At 38.5% G+C, this 18,260-nt stretch overlaps 1 protein-coding gene across 5 annotated transcripts in view; it reads left to right on the forward strand.

The window, feature by feature from the left end:
* The window catches only part of zgc:111976 (mediator of RNA polymerase II transcription subunit 1-like), a 26,644-nt gene extending 11,604 nt beyond the window's left edge, over positions 1-15,040 (forward strand). For 3 of the 5 annotated variants that reach the window (XM_062021036.1, XM_062021037.1, XM_062021035.1), the window contains 14 exons: positions 4,097-4,151; positions 4,220-4,346; positions 4,429-4,457; positions 5,612-5,683; positions 5,751-5,825; positions 5,908-5,984; positions 11,242-11,295; positions 11,371-11,482; positions 12,607-12,731; positions 12,804-12,892; positions 12,950-13,139; positions 13,213-13,308; positions 14,511-14,610; positions 14,677-15,037. In XM_062021036.1, coding sequence (XP_061877020.1) covers positions 4,097-4,151; positions 4,220-4,346; positions 4,429-4,457; positions 5,612-5,683; positions 5,751-5,825; positions 5,908-5,984; positions 11,242-11,295; positions 11,371-11,482; positions 12,607-12,731; positions 12,804-12,892; positions 12,950-13,139; positions 13,213-13,308; positions 14,511-14,610; positions 14,677-14,959 — 1,484 coding nt within the window. In that variant the 3' untranslated portion in view covers positions 14,960-15,037. Of the gene's footprint in view, positions 1-4,096; positions 4,152-4,219; positions 4,347-4,428; positions 4,458-5,611; positions 5,684-5,750; positions 5,826-5,907; positions 5,985-11,241; positions 11,296-11,370; positions 11,483-12,606; positions 12,732-12,803; positions 12,893-12,949; positions 13,140-13,212; positions 13,309-14,510; positions 14,611-14,676 lie in introns of all 5 variants that reach the window. The other 2 variants (XM_062021033.1, XM_062021034.1) reach the window with 2 other exon arrangements.
* The last annotated feature ends 3,220 nt before the right edge of the window (positions 15,041-18,260 follow it).

Below are 18,260 nucleotides of genomic sequence, written 5' to 3' on the forward strand. Positions count from 1 at the left end.
GCTTGGCTGCGTGGGGGCGGTGGCCCCTGGTTCCCTGGGCACCGCACCTACTGTTTGTGGGATGGGCTCTCTGGGAGGCTGGGGCCGTACTCTGGCTCCCGCACACACTGGGAGTCAAATGTATTGTACATGCAAATTCACATATACTCACACACATACATACATAGGTACCTACGCTCCCACATACATATACAAATAAATACAGTACATATTTACACACTCAAAGTTCGTACATCCACACGCACATTCATTATAAAAACATACTGTATACACATACTGTACATATACATTCACTGTAAAAACATACATACACACATACTGTACATATACACTCACTGTACAAACACACACATACACATACTACACATATACATTCACTGTATAAACACACACATACATATACTGTACATATACATTCACTGTACAAACACACATATACACATACTGTACATATACATTCACTGTAAATAATAAATAAATGATAAATGGGTTATACTTGTATAGCGCTTTTCTACCTTCAAGGTACTCAAAGCGCTTTGACAGTATTTCCACATTTACCCATTCACACACACATTCACACACTGATGGCGGGAGCTGCCATGCAGGGCGCTAACCAGCAGCCATCAGAGGCAAAGGGTGAAGTGTCTTGCCCAAGGACACAACGGACGTGACTAGGAAGGTAGAAGGTGGGAATTGAACCCCAGTAACCAGCAACACTTCGATTGCTGGCACAGCCACTCTACCAACTTCGCCACTGTACAAACACACATACTGTATACACATACTGTACATATACATTCGCTGTACAAACACACACATACACATTCTATACATATACATTCACTGTACAAACACACATATACACATACTGTACATATACATTCAATGTACAAGCACACATATACACATACTGTACATATACAAGTACATATGCACACATACACTCATGCACATAATTACGTTTCATCAAACATATATTAACGTTGTTGCCCTAGGGTAAACTGGGTATAACACATGGCACACTGACAAAGCTTAACCTATTGTTACTATAACAATCTACAAGGTTAATGTAGGTTGCTTCTCTTTCTTCCCCTCCATTTTTCTGCATTCTTTCGTATCTCAAGTTATCATTACGTATATGTATTGTTGCATTTGAACAATTGTATTGTTGATAATAAAGGTAAAGTATTGGTATTGTTTATTATCAATAGCACTATTTCTATTTGTATTCATATTGCTCCATTTTTAGTGTAATAATGCTCATTGTCATTTCTGTATTTTTTATTTTCGCTAACTGCTTATTTGCTATTACTTTTACCATCATATTTGTACATGTCGTATTTGCTGATGTTGCTCTGTTGTTGTTGTTGTTGTTGTTGTGTTTGCTGTTGTTGTTTTTGTCTCTCTGTCTAATCCCCCTCTTGTCCCCACAATTCCCCCCTCTGTCTTCCTTTTTTTCACTTTCTATCCCCTCCTGCTCCGGCCCGGCTGCACCAAATGATAATATAAATACATTTAATAAAGTCAAAATACAAATAAGGCAACAAGAGTAGTATCCTACACTTCTCTTTTGTAAAGTAAATCTGAACAGCCGATATGGGCATCTACATCTGCTGTATGATTTGCCCGAGAAGCTGGGCAGGACATTATAAAAAAATAATAATAATAAAAAAGAAAAGAAAAAGAAAGTTCCTTTCACTGGAACTAAGGGGCCAAGCTCAACTCTTGAAAAACAACCCCACACCATAATTCCTCCTCCACCACATTTCACACTCGGCACAATGCAGTCCGAAATGCACCATTCTCCTGGCAATCTCCAAACCCAGACTCGTCCATCAGATTCCCAGATGGAAAAGCGTGATTCATCACTCCAGAGAATGCGTCTCCACTGCTCTAGAGTCCAGTGGTGACGTGCTTTACACCACTGCATCCGATGCTTTGCATTGGACTTGGTGATGTATGGCTTGGATGCAGCTGCTCGGCCATAGAAACCCATTCCATGAAGCTCTCTGCGTACTGTACTTGGGCTAATTCGAAGGTCACAGGAAGTTTGGAGGTCTGTAGCAACTTTGCACTATGCGCTTCAGCATCCGCTGACCCCTCGCTGTCAGTTTACGTGGCCTACCACGTCGTGGCTGAGTTGCAGTTGTTCCCAAACTCTTCCATTTTCTTATAATAAAGTTGACTTAGGAATATTTAGCAGCGAGTAAATTTCACGACTGGATTTGTTGCACAGGTGGCATCTTATTACAGTTCCACGCTCGAAATCACTGAGCTCCTGAGAGCGGCCCGTTCTTTCACAGATGTTTCTAGAAACAGTCTCCATGCCTAAGTGCTTAATTTTATGCACCTGATTCTGATCATTTGGATGGGTGGCTAAATCCTTTTTTCAATGTAGTGTGTTTATTGAACTTCTTCACATTTTATTTAATATGTAAAAAATAAAAGATAAATTAAGTGTTTTTACACTACTTTAAAGGCCTACTGAAACTCACTACTACCGACCACACAGTCTGATAGTTTATATATCAATGATGAAATCTTAACATTACCACACATGCCAATACGGCCGGGTTAACTTATAAAGTGCAATTTTAAATTTCCTGGGAAACCTCCGGCTGAAAACGTCTATGTATGATGACGTTTGCGCGTGACATCAAGGGTTGAAGCTGAAGTATTAGGACACAATTGTATCCCAATACAAACAGCTCTGTTTTCATCGCAAAATTCCACAGTATTCTGGACACCTGTGCTGTTGAATCTTTTGCAATTTGTTCATTTAACAATGAAGACTGCAAAGAAGAAAGCTGTAGGTGGGATCGGTGTATTAGCAGCTGGCTACAGCAACACAACCAGGAGGACTTTGAGTTGGATAGCAGACGCGCTACCGTGAGTACAGCTTTCTTCCAAACATTTGATCGCTTTCCCGTATGTGCGTGGCGCTATGTGCATGTGACGTACGTAACTTTGGGGAAATATATGTTACTTGCCGACTCTGATGGCGGCCGGGGTGTCGTCTAAAGCTACAACGCCCGCCGCCGCGCCGCTGTCCTCACCTTGACTTCCTCCGTCTCCGGGCCGCCGACCGCATCGATGATCGGGTGAAGTCCTTCGTCGCGCCGTCGATCGCTGGAACGCAGTTGAGCACGGGCCGTGATGAGCAGATGAGAGCTGGCGTAGGTGGAGAGCTAATGTTTTTAGCATAGCTCTGTCGAGGTCCCGTAGCTAAGTTAGCTTCAATGGCGTCGTTAGCAACAGCATTGCTAGGCTTCGCCAGGTGGTACAGCATTAACCGTGTGGTTACAGGTCCAGAGTTTGGTAGTATTGTTGATCTTCTGTCAAGCCTTCCAGTCAGGGGCCTATTTCTTTTGTTTCTATATGCATTTAAGCATGATGCTATCACGTTAGCTCCGTAGCTAAAGAGCTTCGCCGATGTATTGTCGTGGAGATAAAAGTTACTGTGAATGTCGATTTCGCGTTCTCGACTCTCATTTTCAAGAGGATATAGTATCCGAGGTGGTTTAAAATACAAATCTGTGATCCACAATAGAAAAAGGAGAGAGTGTGGAATCCAATGAGCCAGCTTGTACCTAAGTTACGGTCAGAGCGAAAAAAGATACGTCCTGCACTGCACTCTAATCCTTCACTCTCACGTACCTCATCCACGAATCTTTCATCGTGGCTCAAATTAATGGGGTAATCGTTGCTTTCTCGGTCCGAATCGCTCTTGCTGCTGGTGTAAACAATGGGAAAATGTGAGGAGCCCTTCAATCTGCGACATCACGCTACTTCCGGTACAGCAAGGCTTTTTTATCAGCGACCAAAACTTTATCGTCAATGTTCTCTACTAAATCCTTTCAGCAAAAATATGGCAATATCGCGAAATGATCAAGTATGACACATAGAATGGATCTGCTATCCCCGTTTAAATAAGAACATTTCATTTCAGTAGGCCTTTAAAACACATTTGTTTTGCGGTGGTTTCAAATGGGAAAAAAAGAATGAATGATACATGATTGACAGGAATTTACTTAAATCCCAACATCAGCACAAAAAGCTCTGCGTGAAAGTAGCTGAAGTTGTTTTTACGTTCCAGTGTCTTCCATGAACGTCACGCGCTCTCGTTTGGAGATGATTGCCAAACAACACGGGTAAAATAAAGAGTCACATTATGAGAAAAGCTACATGACCCTCAATATAATGTTTTTCCTTTCTGAAGGATGGGCTTCCACTTTACGGAGGCCACCTGCTACCTGACGGCCGACCTGTTCTATCTGGAGGTGGCGATGCTGCCGTGCGGCGGGGTGGAGGAGGTGAAGGTGGCGCCGCATGGGGGAGCCCCAGTCGTACGTGCATGCAAGCCATTTGTTACAATCACATGTTTCTTATTTTATATTTCTTATTAATAGAATCAATCTTGTGTTGCAGAGGAGCGAGGCCTTCCTTCAGCTGCTAAGGTATGCATGGCTTTAAATACTCGTATTTATTTTCAATGTTTAGAAACTTTGTCAGAGATGTGTATTGGGAGTGTGTTGTCCAAAATCTAGCTTTTTTATGTTTTTATTTTTTATTTATTTTTTTAGGGTTAGCTTTAATGTACAGTTAAACGTGTGTTCACAAAACCTGTGTGTGTAGCTTTAATGCTAATGAGCTGTTTATCCACTTCAAATATGTCCCATAAGTGCTCCTTCTCCGCTTTTTAAGTAACTCTGCACATGTCCAACGTAATAGACATGTCACGTAAAACAACGTAACATTAAGGAGGTGGAACAGGAGGACACAAACGGTAGCAACGCTCGCATAGCAATGTGTGCTAAAGTGCTAACATTACACCCACATTTTAGCAGCAACATCAAACCAGGTTAGCCTATTAAATAAAGAAAAACTAAATTGTCCAACTTTGCTTCCACTTCTGTACCTTTGCTGAATGATAGTTAGCTGAGCTTTATTTTAAGATGTGTAGAGAAGCCTTGAACAATAGGTTTTTCCTTTTTGATGTTGTAAAAACCCGCATCTTCCAAAGCAAGCATTTGAAGCCACACTGTTGTAACACGTGGCTTGGCATTGTCCTGCTGAAATAAGCAGGGGCGTCCATGATAAGCTTTTATTTGTATTCAATGATATAACAGGTTTTTCTCTCTTCTCGTTTTAGCATTTAAAATGTTCATTAAAGGGTGTTTTATATGAACATTTACCGTAAGGGTATTTCTAGCCTCTTCCTGCTCTGCCACTCATAAGAATATAATGGCAACTTTCCCCAGAGATACCCATCGTTTCCCTGTGGCGTGCAGCATTAGTGCTAGGCTTGTAAACATTCGTACTGGGATGAAACCCCGGTGTCAGGAAGATACACAATTTAAAATTTTGATTATGCTGAATTTATTCTGCATTAAATCATTATTGAAATGTTTTCTTCCCAATTAATTCATTTTAGTAGAAAACATGCATTCATCAAAATATGGTTAAAAAAAGTCTAAAATTTAAAGGTGAAATGTGACAGAGTTTGTATTTATTATAGGACTTTAAAATAATGTAATCATATTTAGTCATTAAGACCCCAAATAATAATGTTGCAGATGCTAATGGTTTTGACCTGTTGTGCCCACAACAGGTCAAAACATTTTGCAGGGTTCTCTGCTAAACTGAAGGAACTCTTCACGCTGTACAACATCCCTGGAGACAAGTACAATTTTGATATTCAATCATTTGAACAATTGTAGCATTCATCATTTAACCACTTTTTTCATCAGCGATGTCAAATTCAAACTATTTGCTGCTCTGCAACATCTCACCAAAGACTTGCAAGAAATGTGCCACTTGCCAAGGTGAGTGACTCCAGACGTCGTCATTTGTGAAATCAATTGACAATGGAACAGTTTAAAAAAAAAAAAAAAAATTTCCTTGCAGGGTTGCAAATGAGAGCTGCCACCAGATGGATGTGGTGAACAACGGCATACTGGGCTGTTTCATACCTGGAAAAGAAGGTAAACTAAATGCGGCCAAAACATTGTTTCCTAATTATTCCACATAACTGTGTATTTAAAGGGGAACTGCACTTTTGTTGGACATTTGCCTATCTTTGATAAAGACATGAGGACGGATGGATTTTTTAATGCATTCTAAATATAAAATACATATAAATAAAAGTCAGTCGACAGCAGAGCCAATGAGAGCTACACTATTCCGCCCATAAAATCCAATAAATAACTATTCAAAAAGCGCCAACAATACTTCATTGTTGGTTTTGTGACTTGAATATTCACCAAGTATTAGTGATATTGTTATTATAAGCGCCAACGCAGACAAACTATTTATAGCGGCGTCGTGTTCACGATTGTATGTCCCTATGTTTACATCGAGTGGTCTGCTGCTTCCTCGCTTCCTTGCTCTCTGTAAGATTATTGTAGATCATAAATCATGCCTCTCACCTGGACAGAAGAAGTCTGAGTAGGTATTCTGACAAGTTGCTACTCTTTGACAGCCATTTAGAACCCGAAAATGGCCAGAACGACACGAAAAGACACTTTGTCGCCCCCATCCGCCTCACCCCATTTCTTTGTGGGGATTATAATTTTTTTAGTTTAGTTTTTTAGTTTAGTCTTTATTTGAAGGGACAATGCACAGAAACATTAAGCTCAAAGACAGCTATGTTCCGCACCCGATAATAGCTAAATAGCTAATTTCCATCTGCAGTCCCTGGCTACCTAAATTAAAGAGATACAAAAACATGTAATCCAATTATAATACAATTATGCAATAGCATGTAATATAATTAAGAGAAGTTAGAAAATGCCCTTTCATTGATACATACTTATACATTACAACCACCCCTCCTTTACATCATGACACATAGACAATACATGCTCTTGTTCACATCTGTTATCATTTGTAAAAAAACAACCATGATTTTAACACACAACTCACAGCTTACAGCAAAATGTTCTCATGCATACATATAAGACACATTAAGTTGACAACTTTGATTGCTCCAAAGCCAATTTTTAAGTTCAATTGTGAATGAAGAGTAATCTGTTAGACTTTTCAAGTTTGTTGTGAGGTTGTTCCATTCCATCCATCCATCCATCCATCTTCTTCCGCTTATCCGAGGTCGGGTCGCGGGGGCAGCAGCCTAAGCAGCCACTCTACCAACTTCGCCACGCTGTCCCCAATGACAGTTTGAAAGAAAAAAAACAGCTTTGTTTTATCAGTCAACATTGCAACTTTTTCTAAATTACATTTCACCTTTAAGCTTTTTTATTTCAATTTTGTTATGTTTTTGTTTATTTCAATAGTATTTTTAGAATGTGCTGTGGGCCTTTAAAACATTAGCTGTGGGCCGCAAATGGCCTCCGGGGCACACTTTTGACACCCCTGCTATAGTTAATAAAAAATTAAATCTGATAAATCTATCGATAAAAAGCTGAGCCTGGCGACGCATGCGCGTTAACAACTCTCTCGCTCTCTCTGTCTCCGCCCCACCCTCACGAATGCTGCAGCGCGCATCCCTCCCTCCCCACACTCAGAGACACACACACACAGAGCGCGCCTCCTCCGTGTGACACAAGAGATTTAGAAAAACGACACCGTAGCGCTGCAATAAAACACACTCAGATCTTCTGTTTTTAGCCGATACTGCGTTATTTTACGTTATTTTTTATGTAGTAACGCATCATGTAGTAACGGTAACTGAGTTACTGAATATAAAAAATAACGCGTTGGATTACTAGTTACCGCCGAAACTAACAGCATTACAGTAACGCGTTACTTTGTAACGCGTTAGTCCCAACACTGCTTGTGTGTTTCTAGTTGTCACAGCAGATGTAAACTGGACAAAGTGCTTAAGTGGCGCTGGTGCAATGTTCAACCAATCGATGTTTATTTATATAGCCCTAAATCACAAGTGTCTCAAAGGGCTGCACAAGCCACAACGACATCCTCGGTCCAGACCCCACACACGGGCAAGGAAAAACTCACCCCAGTGGGTGAATCCTAAATGTTATTTAGGATTCGATGGGCCGTTCGTATTGATGCTAATCTTTGAATGATTATGAGTCATTCTTCATCTAAACGGAAACATAAGATTATATCAGTCAACATCCTAATGACGGCAGCCATTGTACAGTAAGTGATGTTTTATTACGTTTGTTGGCTCACAAAAAGTCTGCAGTCAGTAATAATCAGTGATGAAGAGGGGGAAAAAAAGCTAACTTTGTGATGCGTTTTTTAAATGAATGCCGCGTATGCTTACAATAATCAAAATACGTAAATATTAAATGTTATTATAAATGTGCTATTACGTATATACTTACAGATAAAACCTCTAATGGAGGTGTTTGGATGTTTTTTTAACAGCTTTGTAGGCGGAATTGCGCGGCTACCATATACTCCATTGTAAGCAGACTTTTGATCGCACTTATTTAATATTTAGAATGCAAAACAAAATAACATCTATCGTCATGTCTTTCATAGAGATTGTGAACAATAGGCAAAACTCCAAAAAAAGGACACTTCCCCTTTTAATGTAAGCTAAGTCTATCATAAATATTTTTTACTCAGTGGCCTAGCGGTTGGAGTGTCTGCCCTGAGATCGGTAGGTTGTGAGTTCAAACCCTGGCCGAGTCATACCAAAGACTATAAAAATGGGACCCATTACCTCCCTGCTTGGCACTCAGCATCAAGGGTTGGATTTGGGGGTTAAATAACCAAAAATGATTCCCGGGCGCGGCACTGCTGCTGCCCACTGCTCCCCTTACCTCCCAGGGGTTGAACAAGGGGATGCGTCAAATGCAGAGGACAAATTTCACCATACCGAGTGTGACTATCATTGGTACTTTAACTTTAACTTAACTTTAAAACATGCACCACTACTGTGTTGCCTGTGCTATTATTTTTCTGACAAACACCCCACACAGTGGGTGCTGCTGTTTGAAACCATTGAAATTTCTCACGCAGCTCATTGGACTCCATAATAAACAGCCTTTGTAACTTTTGGGTGTTTTGCCAAATCACCACAAAATACATTCCACACCTTTTTAGGAGATTTACCAGCATTTGTGTGTGTATAAAAATGTTACAAGATTGGTTGTAAAAAAAATGTTGTCAACAAGCAAAACATTTTTGAAAGGTACTTAAGTAGTTGCATATTTACACAACACACAGGGGGTGGTGTAATTTACTATTTTTTTTTTCTTCACCCTTTGTTGGGCCAAAATCAATGCTCGCGTAAGCATTTTAGCTAATTTTGTACATTTTGATGAATTCGTCATTAATTTGTTTGCTTGGCACCATCTTTCAAGAATGCTGACTGTTACCATGTGAGCATGAACATTAGCACCGTAATGTTTTGATATTATGCACATATGCTAATGTTTTATGCAAGCATATTATCTACTTGTGTACGTTTAAACCTAAAAATATTAGACTATGTCGCTTCAAGCCATTTTGCAAGTATGATAACTTTCACGTTAGCATGCAAATGTTAGAATGCTAACATTTTATGCTAGCATTTTAGCTTTTTGTACATTTAAATAAAAAAATAATAAACTTTGTCACCGTCCTAGAACCATCTTATCATACCAATGTTAGCATTTATATTTATGATAGTGTTATAGTCAATTTTGTAGGGTTAAAGTAAAAAAAAAAGAAGATTTCTTGACTTGGCGCCCTCTTGTAAGTACGCGAAATGTTCCAATGTTAGCCTGCTCATTTTTAAAGCTAACTCTGCAGGTATACATCTGTTTCACATGTATTTTTAGTTGAAGCTAGCTAACTATTATGTTAGTGCTAACATCAGCATGTTGTTTTTTAAAAATCTAATCTACAAAACCCAAAACCAGTGAAGTTGGCATGTTGTGTAAATCGTGAATAAAAACAGAATACAATGATTTGCTAATCCTTTTGAACCTATATTCAATTGAATACACTGCAAAGACAAGATACTTAACGTTCGAACTGGAAAACTTTATTTTTTGCAAATATTAGCTACCGTATTTTTCGGAGTATAAGTCGCACCGGCCGAAAATGCATAATAAAGAAGGAAAAAAACATATATAAGTCACACTGGAGTATAAGTCGCATTTTTGGGGGAAATTTATTTGATAAAACCCAACACCAAGAATAGACATTTGAAAGGCAATTTAAAATAAATAAAGAATAGTGAACACGAGGCTGAATAAGTGTACGTTATATGATGCATAAATAACCAACTGAGAACGTGCCTGGTATGTTAACGTAACATATTATGGTAAGAGTCATTCAAATAACTACAACATATAGAACATGCTATACGTTTACCAAACAATCTGTCACTCCTAATCGCTAAATCTGATGAAATCTTATACGGCTAGTCTCTTACGTGAATGAGCTAAATAATATTATTTGATATTTTACGTTAATGTGTTAATAATTTCACGACTTGGCTAAATCCGATGAAATCTTATACGTCTAGTCTCTTACGTGAATGAGCTTAATAATATTATTTGATATTTTATGGTAATGTGTTAATAATTTCACACATAAGTCGCTCCTGAGTATAAGTCGCACCCCCGGCCAAACTATGAAAAAAACTGGTGCCATGATTGGGTATAAAAGCAGCTTCCATGAAATGCTCAGTCATTCACAAACAAGGATGGGGCCGAGGGTCACCACTTTGTGAACAAATGCGTGAGCAAATTGTTTAAGAACAACATTTCTCAACCAGCTATTGCAAGGAATTTAGGGATTTCACCATCTACGGTCCGTAATATCATCAAAAGGTTCAGAGAATCTGGGGAAATCACTGTACCTAAGCAGCCAAGCTCGTGACCTTAGATCCCTCAGACGGTACTGCATCAAAATCCCACATCCTGTGTGTAAAAGATATCACCACATGGGCTCAGGAACACTTCAGAAAACCAATGTCCGTAACAACAGTTTGTCGCTACATCTGTAAGTGCAAGTTAAAACTCAATGTAAAGCCAAAGCCAATTATCAAAAACACCCAGAAACGCCACCGGCTCCTCTGGGCCCAAGCTCATCTAAGGTGGACTGATGCAAAGTTTAAAAGTGTTCTGTGGTCTGACGAGTCCACCGGTTTTGGGTTTTGTAACCGCTACACCGCTAGGCGTCATATTTTGTTGAATTAAACTATTCCAACATATATATAACATTTTAAGAGTCATACTAAAATGGCCACTTCATTAGGTACACTTGCACACTGTTTTAATGGAATTGATTTTTTCTTTTTTGTTTAATCCCTTCTAGATTGCCCTTTGACCCTGCAGTTTTATTCTGCCACAGCAGGTGAAGTGACTACAAGTGAGATGTTGTTTTTTTTATCTGCATGCATATTGAATGCAGCTAACATTTAGAATCATCTATGGTATTGAACAGACCTGAAAGCTGACCCACAGGTCGCGCAGATAGCTGTGTGCCCGAGTCATGTGACCCACAGGCTTCAGATTGCCTCAGTCCTGCCGCTGCCACTACAACTGGACAACCAAGGGTAATGCAAATGATCATTTTGAAATATGTGAGAATAATCATGTTGAAATAATTATGAACCTCATCATACCAAAATTAACGACTTTAAAGGGCCTTTTGTGTCCCCACATAAACACAGGGTCATGCATGTAAATGTTTTTTTGTCATTTCATGTCGCTGCCTGGTGTCAAAGTCTAAGACATTAAGTGACTTATGCCAAACTGTAGGGTGTTATCTTTATTATTCACCATTTACAATTAAGGGTTTTTATTAAGGTTAACATTTTTGTGGAAATACCCCGCCCACATGGTGTAGGCTAAATTGCCTTACAATTTGTCCTCTATCTGTCTAAAAACAAGGGTGTCAAACTCATTTTAGATCAGGGGCCACATTATTAAAAATCACGGCACGATAACTTAAAAATAAAGACAACTTCAGATTGTTTTCTTTGTTTAAAAATAGAACAAGCACACTCTGAAATTGTACAAATCATAATGTTTTTTTTTTTTTTTTTTACACTTACATGTTGCGGTTAATAGTATTCTATCTTTATTTTTCGTTATTTATACTTTCTGAATAAACTGTGTGTCAACTCATTGGTGTTAATTTTCAATCTATCAAGATAAAAAATATCAAAATGAAATTACAGGATGTTATTTATGTAGTTTGATCATTTTCCTCAACTGATGTACTAATATCGTGTGGTTTATTTTGTACATATGTAGCATCATCTACAAAGATACAAAGGATTGCTATTGCGACATCCAGTGGACGCATTTAGAACAGCTGTTTTTTCATTCAAAAATTTGAGGTACATTGTTATACTTAGCAAACTCATCGTGCGGGCCGGATAAAACCTGTTCGCGGGCCTGATCCGGTCCTCGGGCTGTATGTTTGACACGCCTGGTCTAAAATCAGTGTTTGGGCTCATTTGATCAAAGTCTCGGGAAGTAGTTCGTCAAAAGACGACCCTTATTTGTAGCCCAAAATGGCAACCTTCCTGTTTGTCTGCAAATGTGACTTCTTGACCTTTTTATGTGTCTAATGACAAATCTCATCTACATTTGACGATCCATAAAACTGGTAATGGGGGCACCCAAAAATATGAGGAAAGGCATGGTTATGATCAATAATGTGTCCCGGCAGGTACCCGGTCTTCACCCCCTGGACGGATGTCCCTCATGAAACATTCCCTGCCTGCTTTGTGCTCAAACTGCAGCCAGCTATACCCCTCATGGTGCCTTTTGTTGACAAGATAAGCCGAATTACAGGTATTTAAATACATTTTCTAACATGATGCTATTTTTAAACCAAACAAATGTATAATTTATGTCCATTCCTAGAAGTTGCCATACCAAATTCTGACCTGCAGTGGGCACCGTTTCCCCACCTTTTGACAGGAAGTGATGGGCAGGACAATGTTTTCACTCTGGTATGTTCTTTAACCATCCTAAGTAAGCTTTATTAAAATATGTGTGTGTGTTTACAGCGTCTTCCAGGTGATGCCGTCCACACGTATGTTTTTCCTGGAGAGGCGTGGGACTCTCCTGCCCACAGAGGGGTCATGATGGACAGCGTTCCCTTCACCCATCCTGTCCACGTCCCCAATCTTGTGGAGGTGCTGCGGCATCAGTGTGTTATTAACACTTTACTGAGCAGCTGCACATCACCAGGTCCAGGTGTGAAAGTGTAATCTATTAAGAAATACAGTAATTTGTTTCCATTCTTATTGCTATTCCCTTTTTTTTTTAGCTTCAGCCTGTGATCAACATTTCGAGGTTCGTCTTGAGACAGACACCAGCTTCTCTGTGACCTTTCACCGACCCCACCTGGATTCTCTTGCAGTGTGTGAGCAGAAATATTTTCATTATATTTTACTTACTTTTTTAAATACACATTCTTATTGATTTGTATTTATGTTATGTTTTTTGTTGTTTTACAGTTTTTGTGTTGTATACATTATTGTATAAATTTTTTATTAACTTATGTTTTATGTTTTTACAGGGTTTTTGTATTTTACTTCTATATTATGTATGTTTGTGTTGTACAGAATATTTCTTTCCAGTTTTATTTTTAAAGGATTTCTGTAAGTTTTGTACAAATAATTTATTGATTTTATGTTTATTTAAATGCTTGGATATGTTTTTACAAAATTTTTTAAATATAAACTTAATCAAATTTAAAAATGAATAAAATATTTTTTACAAAACCTGTAATTAAACATAAAATAATTTGTATAATTTTACATACTTTTAATTATTTAATAAAGTCATTTGTACGATTGTATTCATTTAGAATGTTTCCATCCATCCATCCATCCATCCATTTTCTACCACTTATTCCCTTCGGGGTCGCGGGGGGCGCTGGAGCCTATCTCAGCTGCATCCAGGCGGAAGGCGGGGTACACCCTGGACAAGTCCATCATTATTAAATATTTAATTATAATTAATTTTAATTATGAATAGAAACATAACGTGATTAAAATAAATACACATTTTTACAAAATACAAACAATTTAATATTTAATTACAATTAATTTTAATTATGAATATAATTTATACAACAAACCTTTGTAGAAACATAATTAAAAATGAATATAATTTGTAAAAAAAACTACACAAAACCTGTAAATAACAATTGAAAATAAATAAAATATTTTGTGTACATGTTTTTACCTTTTAATTATTTAATAAGTGAACTATTTAATTTCTTATATAACAAATATATTTTTAACTATAATTCATTATTTGCAATGATGTCAAGGTGTACCCCCGCCGTCCCCTCGAGTGTAGCTGAGATAGGCTCCAGCACCCCTCCCCCCACTCTACAAAATACACAGACTGTAAATAAACAGAACATAATTATATTACATTTTATCAGTGTATTTACATTTTTGTGTGTTTTGTACAAAATATTGTATTTTTATGTTTATATGCTGTTTTTTTAGTTGTGTTTATTTGTAGAGGTGTGTGTTTTGTATAAATGGGAGGTTTACACTTCTGCAAAAGTTGTTTGGACATGGAAGAAAACCTTTTTTTTCTTGATTCCAGTGCTGGTGGACATCCCCAATTCTCACCGGCTTACATGCAGACTATTTGGAGCAGGCATGGACGTTTCCCTGGATGGGCACGTCTCTGACATCATGAAAAAGTATGATTTGATCGATAATTTCTTATGTTTGTCTTCGATTGTCCGTGATCATTATTTTTGTTTCAGGTGCATGTCTGTCCCTCTGACGCTGCAAGCCTTGTACATAAAGATGGAAGATGCATCTCCTCCTGTCTCCGTCCTTGCAATGGCTGAGAATGAACCTTCTACTTCCTCATGCGTACTTATGGAAGACTTGAGTGCACCAAAGCAGGAGGAGAACTTGGCCGCCTCAGAGCACCTCAACGTTAGTCCCTCCGCCGCCACCGCCGCCAACCTTTGCCCCGTCGCTCCCGAGGGCGTCGTTGAACCCTGCTTGACTAACAACGGCCAACAGTCTGAGCTGGTGTAGTTGAGTACAAAGCCTCCACTTTAAAATGAATAATCCTAATAAATATTGCCTCCTAATTTGGTTTGCACAAAGCCTTGAATGTGCAGCTGTTCCTTCTACACAACAACTGTACTTAACAGAATGTAGGTGGGCTGAAAGCAGTTTATTGCTGTGTGGATTGAAAATGTCACCAGCAGACAACTGCTTTGCAGAGGTATCCAATGACCTGTACGGACGCTATTTATAGAAACATTCCAAAACGTGCGGTAAAACCATTCTCTTCGTTCAGCTGCTCTTTAATTCAAAGAAGAAGAGGAGATTATGTGTCACCCTCCTCTTTGGTGGTGAAGCGGTAATCCAAAAAATCTGTTTCCTTCACAAATTTGTGCAGGGAAAGGTCGGCGAGAGCTGGCATGAACATTTTTTCGACAAAATGACACAATAATTGGTATTCCTTCAACTGTGGCAAGCAATCATGCACAAAGTATTCCACATGATGTACGTTCCTTGTACACGTTTAAAAAAAATAGTCCAACACTCAAAAAACACGGTCAGTAAAAAAAAACCTAAACGTTAGACTCTTAGCAATTGTGCCAATAAGCCCACAAATCCTTACAGTGTCAGTGCCCATTTTAAAGCAAAACAATTACATTTTTTGGCCAAGGATATAATAAGTTAAATACTGAATATATTTAAAATGTGAATTATAATAAATTCCCTGGTTTATCTCAGTATTAAATGCATTTGTATAACCAATATACCATCAGAAAATGTATTTCACAATGTAATATTTTTTTTTTTGCTGTAGCACACTTTAGTGAGACACCACCCTACTTGCATCTTGACAGTGACGGACAAGCTACTTGGAAAATGTAGCAAGCTAAGCTACAAGTTACTCTCGATTTAATGTAGCTAAGCTACAGGGGAAGCTATCCCCAGAGAATTGTAGCAAGCTATACGGCAAAAGTAGCTACATTTAACAATATTTATATACATGGACCCACATGTATAACGTCAATGTTAATGTAACAAAGTGTACAAATGGACCCAATAAGGGTCCATTACTAATAACTGTCTGTCATTTAGCCGGGGACACCCTGCAACTAGCTGTAGTGTAGTTTGCCTTTTCTTTGGCCCACCCCCATAATGTTATTCATTTTCTCTGCCGACAGAAAAAATCTATTTATATCCTGACATAAAAACAATGACTTGTGTGGTAACAGTTGGTAATGGTTATGTGGAGTAAAACTTTTCATCAACTCAACTCACCTTAACGTATGTTCCTAAATTTGTGTTCCATATCTTCAATGAAGGGAGCAGTTATGATTTTGGTTGACTAAACAACTAAAAACTAAGGATAGGAGCATTGTTTTCTCTAAACGCATACATTTGTCTAAATATGGCCAAGGACACACATTATTGTGGGTTTCCTGCACGTTGTCTTCATCACTAAAGGAAACATCTAATTTGCGGGAAAATATCCCTCTGCCATTTTCTTTTCTTTTTTTTTTGAGTCATCAGCTTGATGCGTCCCTCTGTCTCTGACTCCCTCGTCGTCATGTGACCTGAGTGCGTGACTGTTGGGATTTTGCTTACCAGTTTCAATGAGCCACCTTATCTTGCCTCTAATTGGCCAGTCTGTAATGTTTTGCTCTAACCTTAACCATTTGCTGAGTTGCAATCACGTGACCTAGAGGCACATCTGGGCACTTCCGGGTTTCAGGCGATGATCTGGAGTCCCATTAGGCTACTGTTCAATTCTCAGAGTTATTGCAGATTTGGGCGTATTTTGAAAGGTTTAGAGGAAAAGCTGTAAGCGATTATTAAAAATGGGATGGAGTTGGTTTTTACACTCTTAAGAATTTTTTTTTTTTTTTTTTTTTTAAGATTTAAACCTTTTATCATTACTAAGACCTTACTGCTCGCTATGACCTCACTTCATTTGACCGTCATGGTTTTTAGAGAAGAAAAGATTGGAGGCACATTATGTCTTTCATCTGAGTGGTCCACAAATGTGAAAGACAATGTTGGACTTACTTGTGCATCGCTAAGTAACAAATTTGATTGCCATAACGAGTGCCGTGCTGCTGTGATCGTGACACTAATGAAAAAAATAATTAGTTTGTTTGCAGTTGATTTCCTGCTACAAATATTAGTTTCGTGGACCCCGACTTAAACAAGTTGAAAAACTTATTAGAGTATTACCATTTAGTGGTCAATTGTACGGAAAATGTACCGAACTGTGCAATCTACTAATAAAAGTTTCAATCAATCAATCAATTTTATCTTCAATTCATGTCTGCAGTTGTTTTTATGTGAAGTTCATATTTTGTCCCATTATTTAGCTATAAATGTCCCTGTTGTTCAGCAATGTTTGCTAGTGATATCAAAATGCAGTATATGCTGTTGAGCCTACGAGAGATTTATTCATCTGGGGCCGTACTTATCAAGCTTCTTAGAATTACTCCTATGAAGTCTGCTAAGAGTTGACTTAAGAGTAAATAAATTCTTCGCTGAAAGCTGCACTTAAAAGTTAGTTATCAAGCGTCTTACTCACACTTTCAGCGAAGTGTAGGACTGAATCTTAAGTGTCACACTCAGAGCTGAATTACGACATTACTATGTGCCGTAAACGGAATTTTAGGTGACGTCATTTCTGTGTCCATAGAAATGACCAATCACGGAAGGGAATCCGTTGTCTAAGAATAAAGAAATATCTTGGAAATATTTAAGTGGACAATGGGAGTGTATATTTTGACAATAAACTACAAAATAATACAAAACAAACTAGTCCCCGCCGGCACTCACGCTACCGCTCCCTCTCTTCTATCGCCCACACACTCACTGACGTCACTCACCTCACGGCCACACACATACGCTACTGTCATAACATTTTCTTTCCAATTCATTAATTAGGCAACTAATTTGAAACTGGTGTGGGTGGCTCTATATATACTAGCCCACTGCAGACACATGCAGAAATCAACAAGGAATCGAAAAGTATTAAATCTGTGACAAAAATAATATCCGCTCTGTCTAAACGATACCGTTTGATCAGCTGCTCGTCATCAAAAAAAACCAAACATTCTTCCGTTCCCTGAACGTTCGCGCACGTCTCTCTCGCCTCAGTGCCATCCCCTGCTGGCAACTCCTAACCACTTAAGACACCTCTGAAGGTCTCTTAAATATCGTGGAGAGTAGGAGTGATTCTTAGACTTAAGAACGTTGATAAAAAGCTTTTATTCTTAAGTTTGAGAGTAGGACTAAATTTCGCAAATTCTCAGGACTTAAGTGTAAAATGGCACTCTAAGAAGCTTGATAA

The sequence above is a fragment of the Entelurus aequoreus genome, linkage group LG15 (genome assembly GCF_033978785.1).
Source record: "Entelurus aequoreus isolate RoL-2023_Sb linkage group LG15, RoL_Eaeq_v1.1, whole genome shotgun sequence".
Taxonomy (NCBI): domain Eukaryota; kingdom Metazoa; phylum Chordata; class Actinopteri; order Syngnathiformes; family Syngnathidae; genus Entelurus; species Entelurus aequoreus.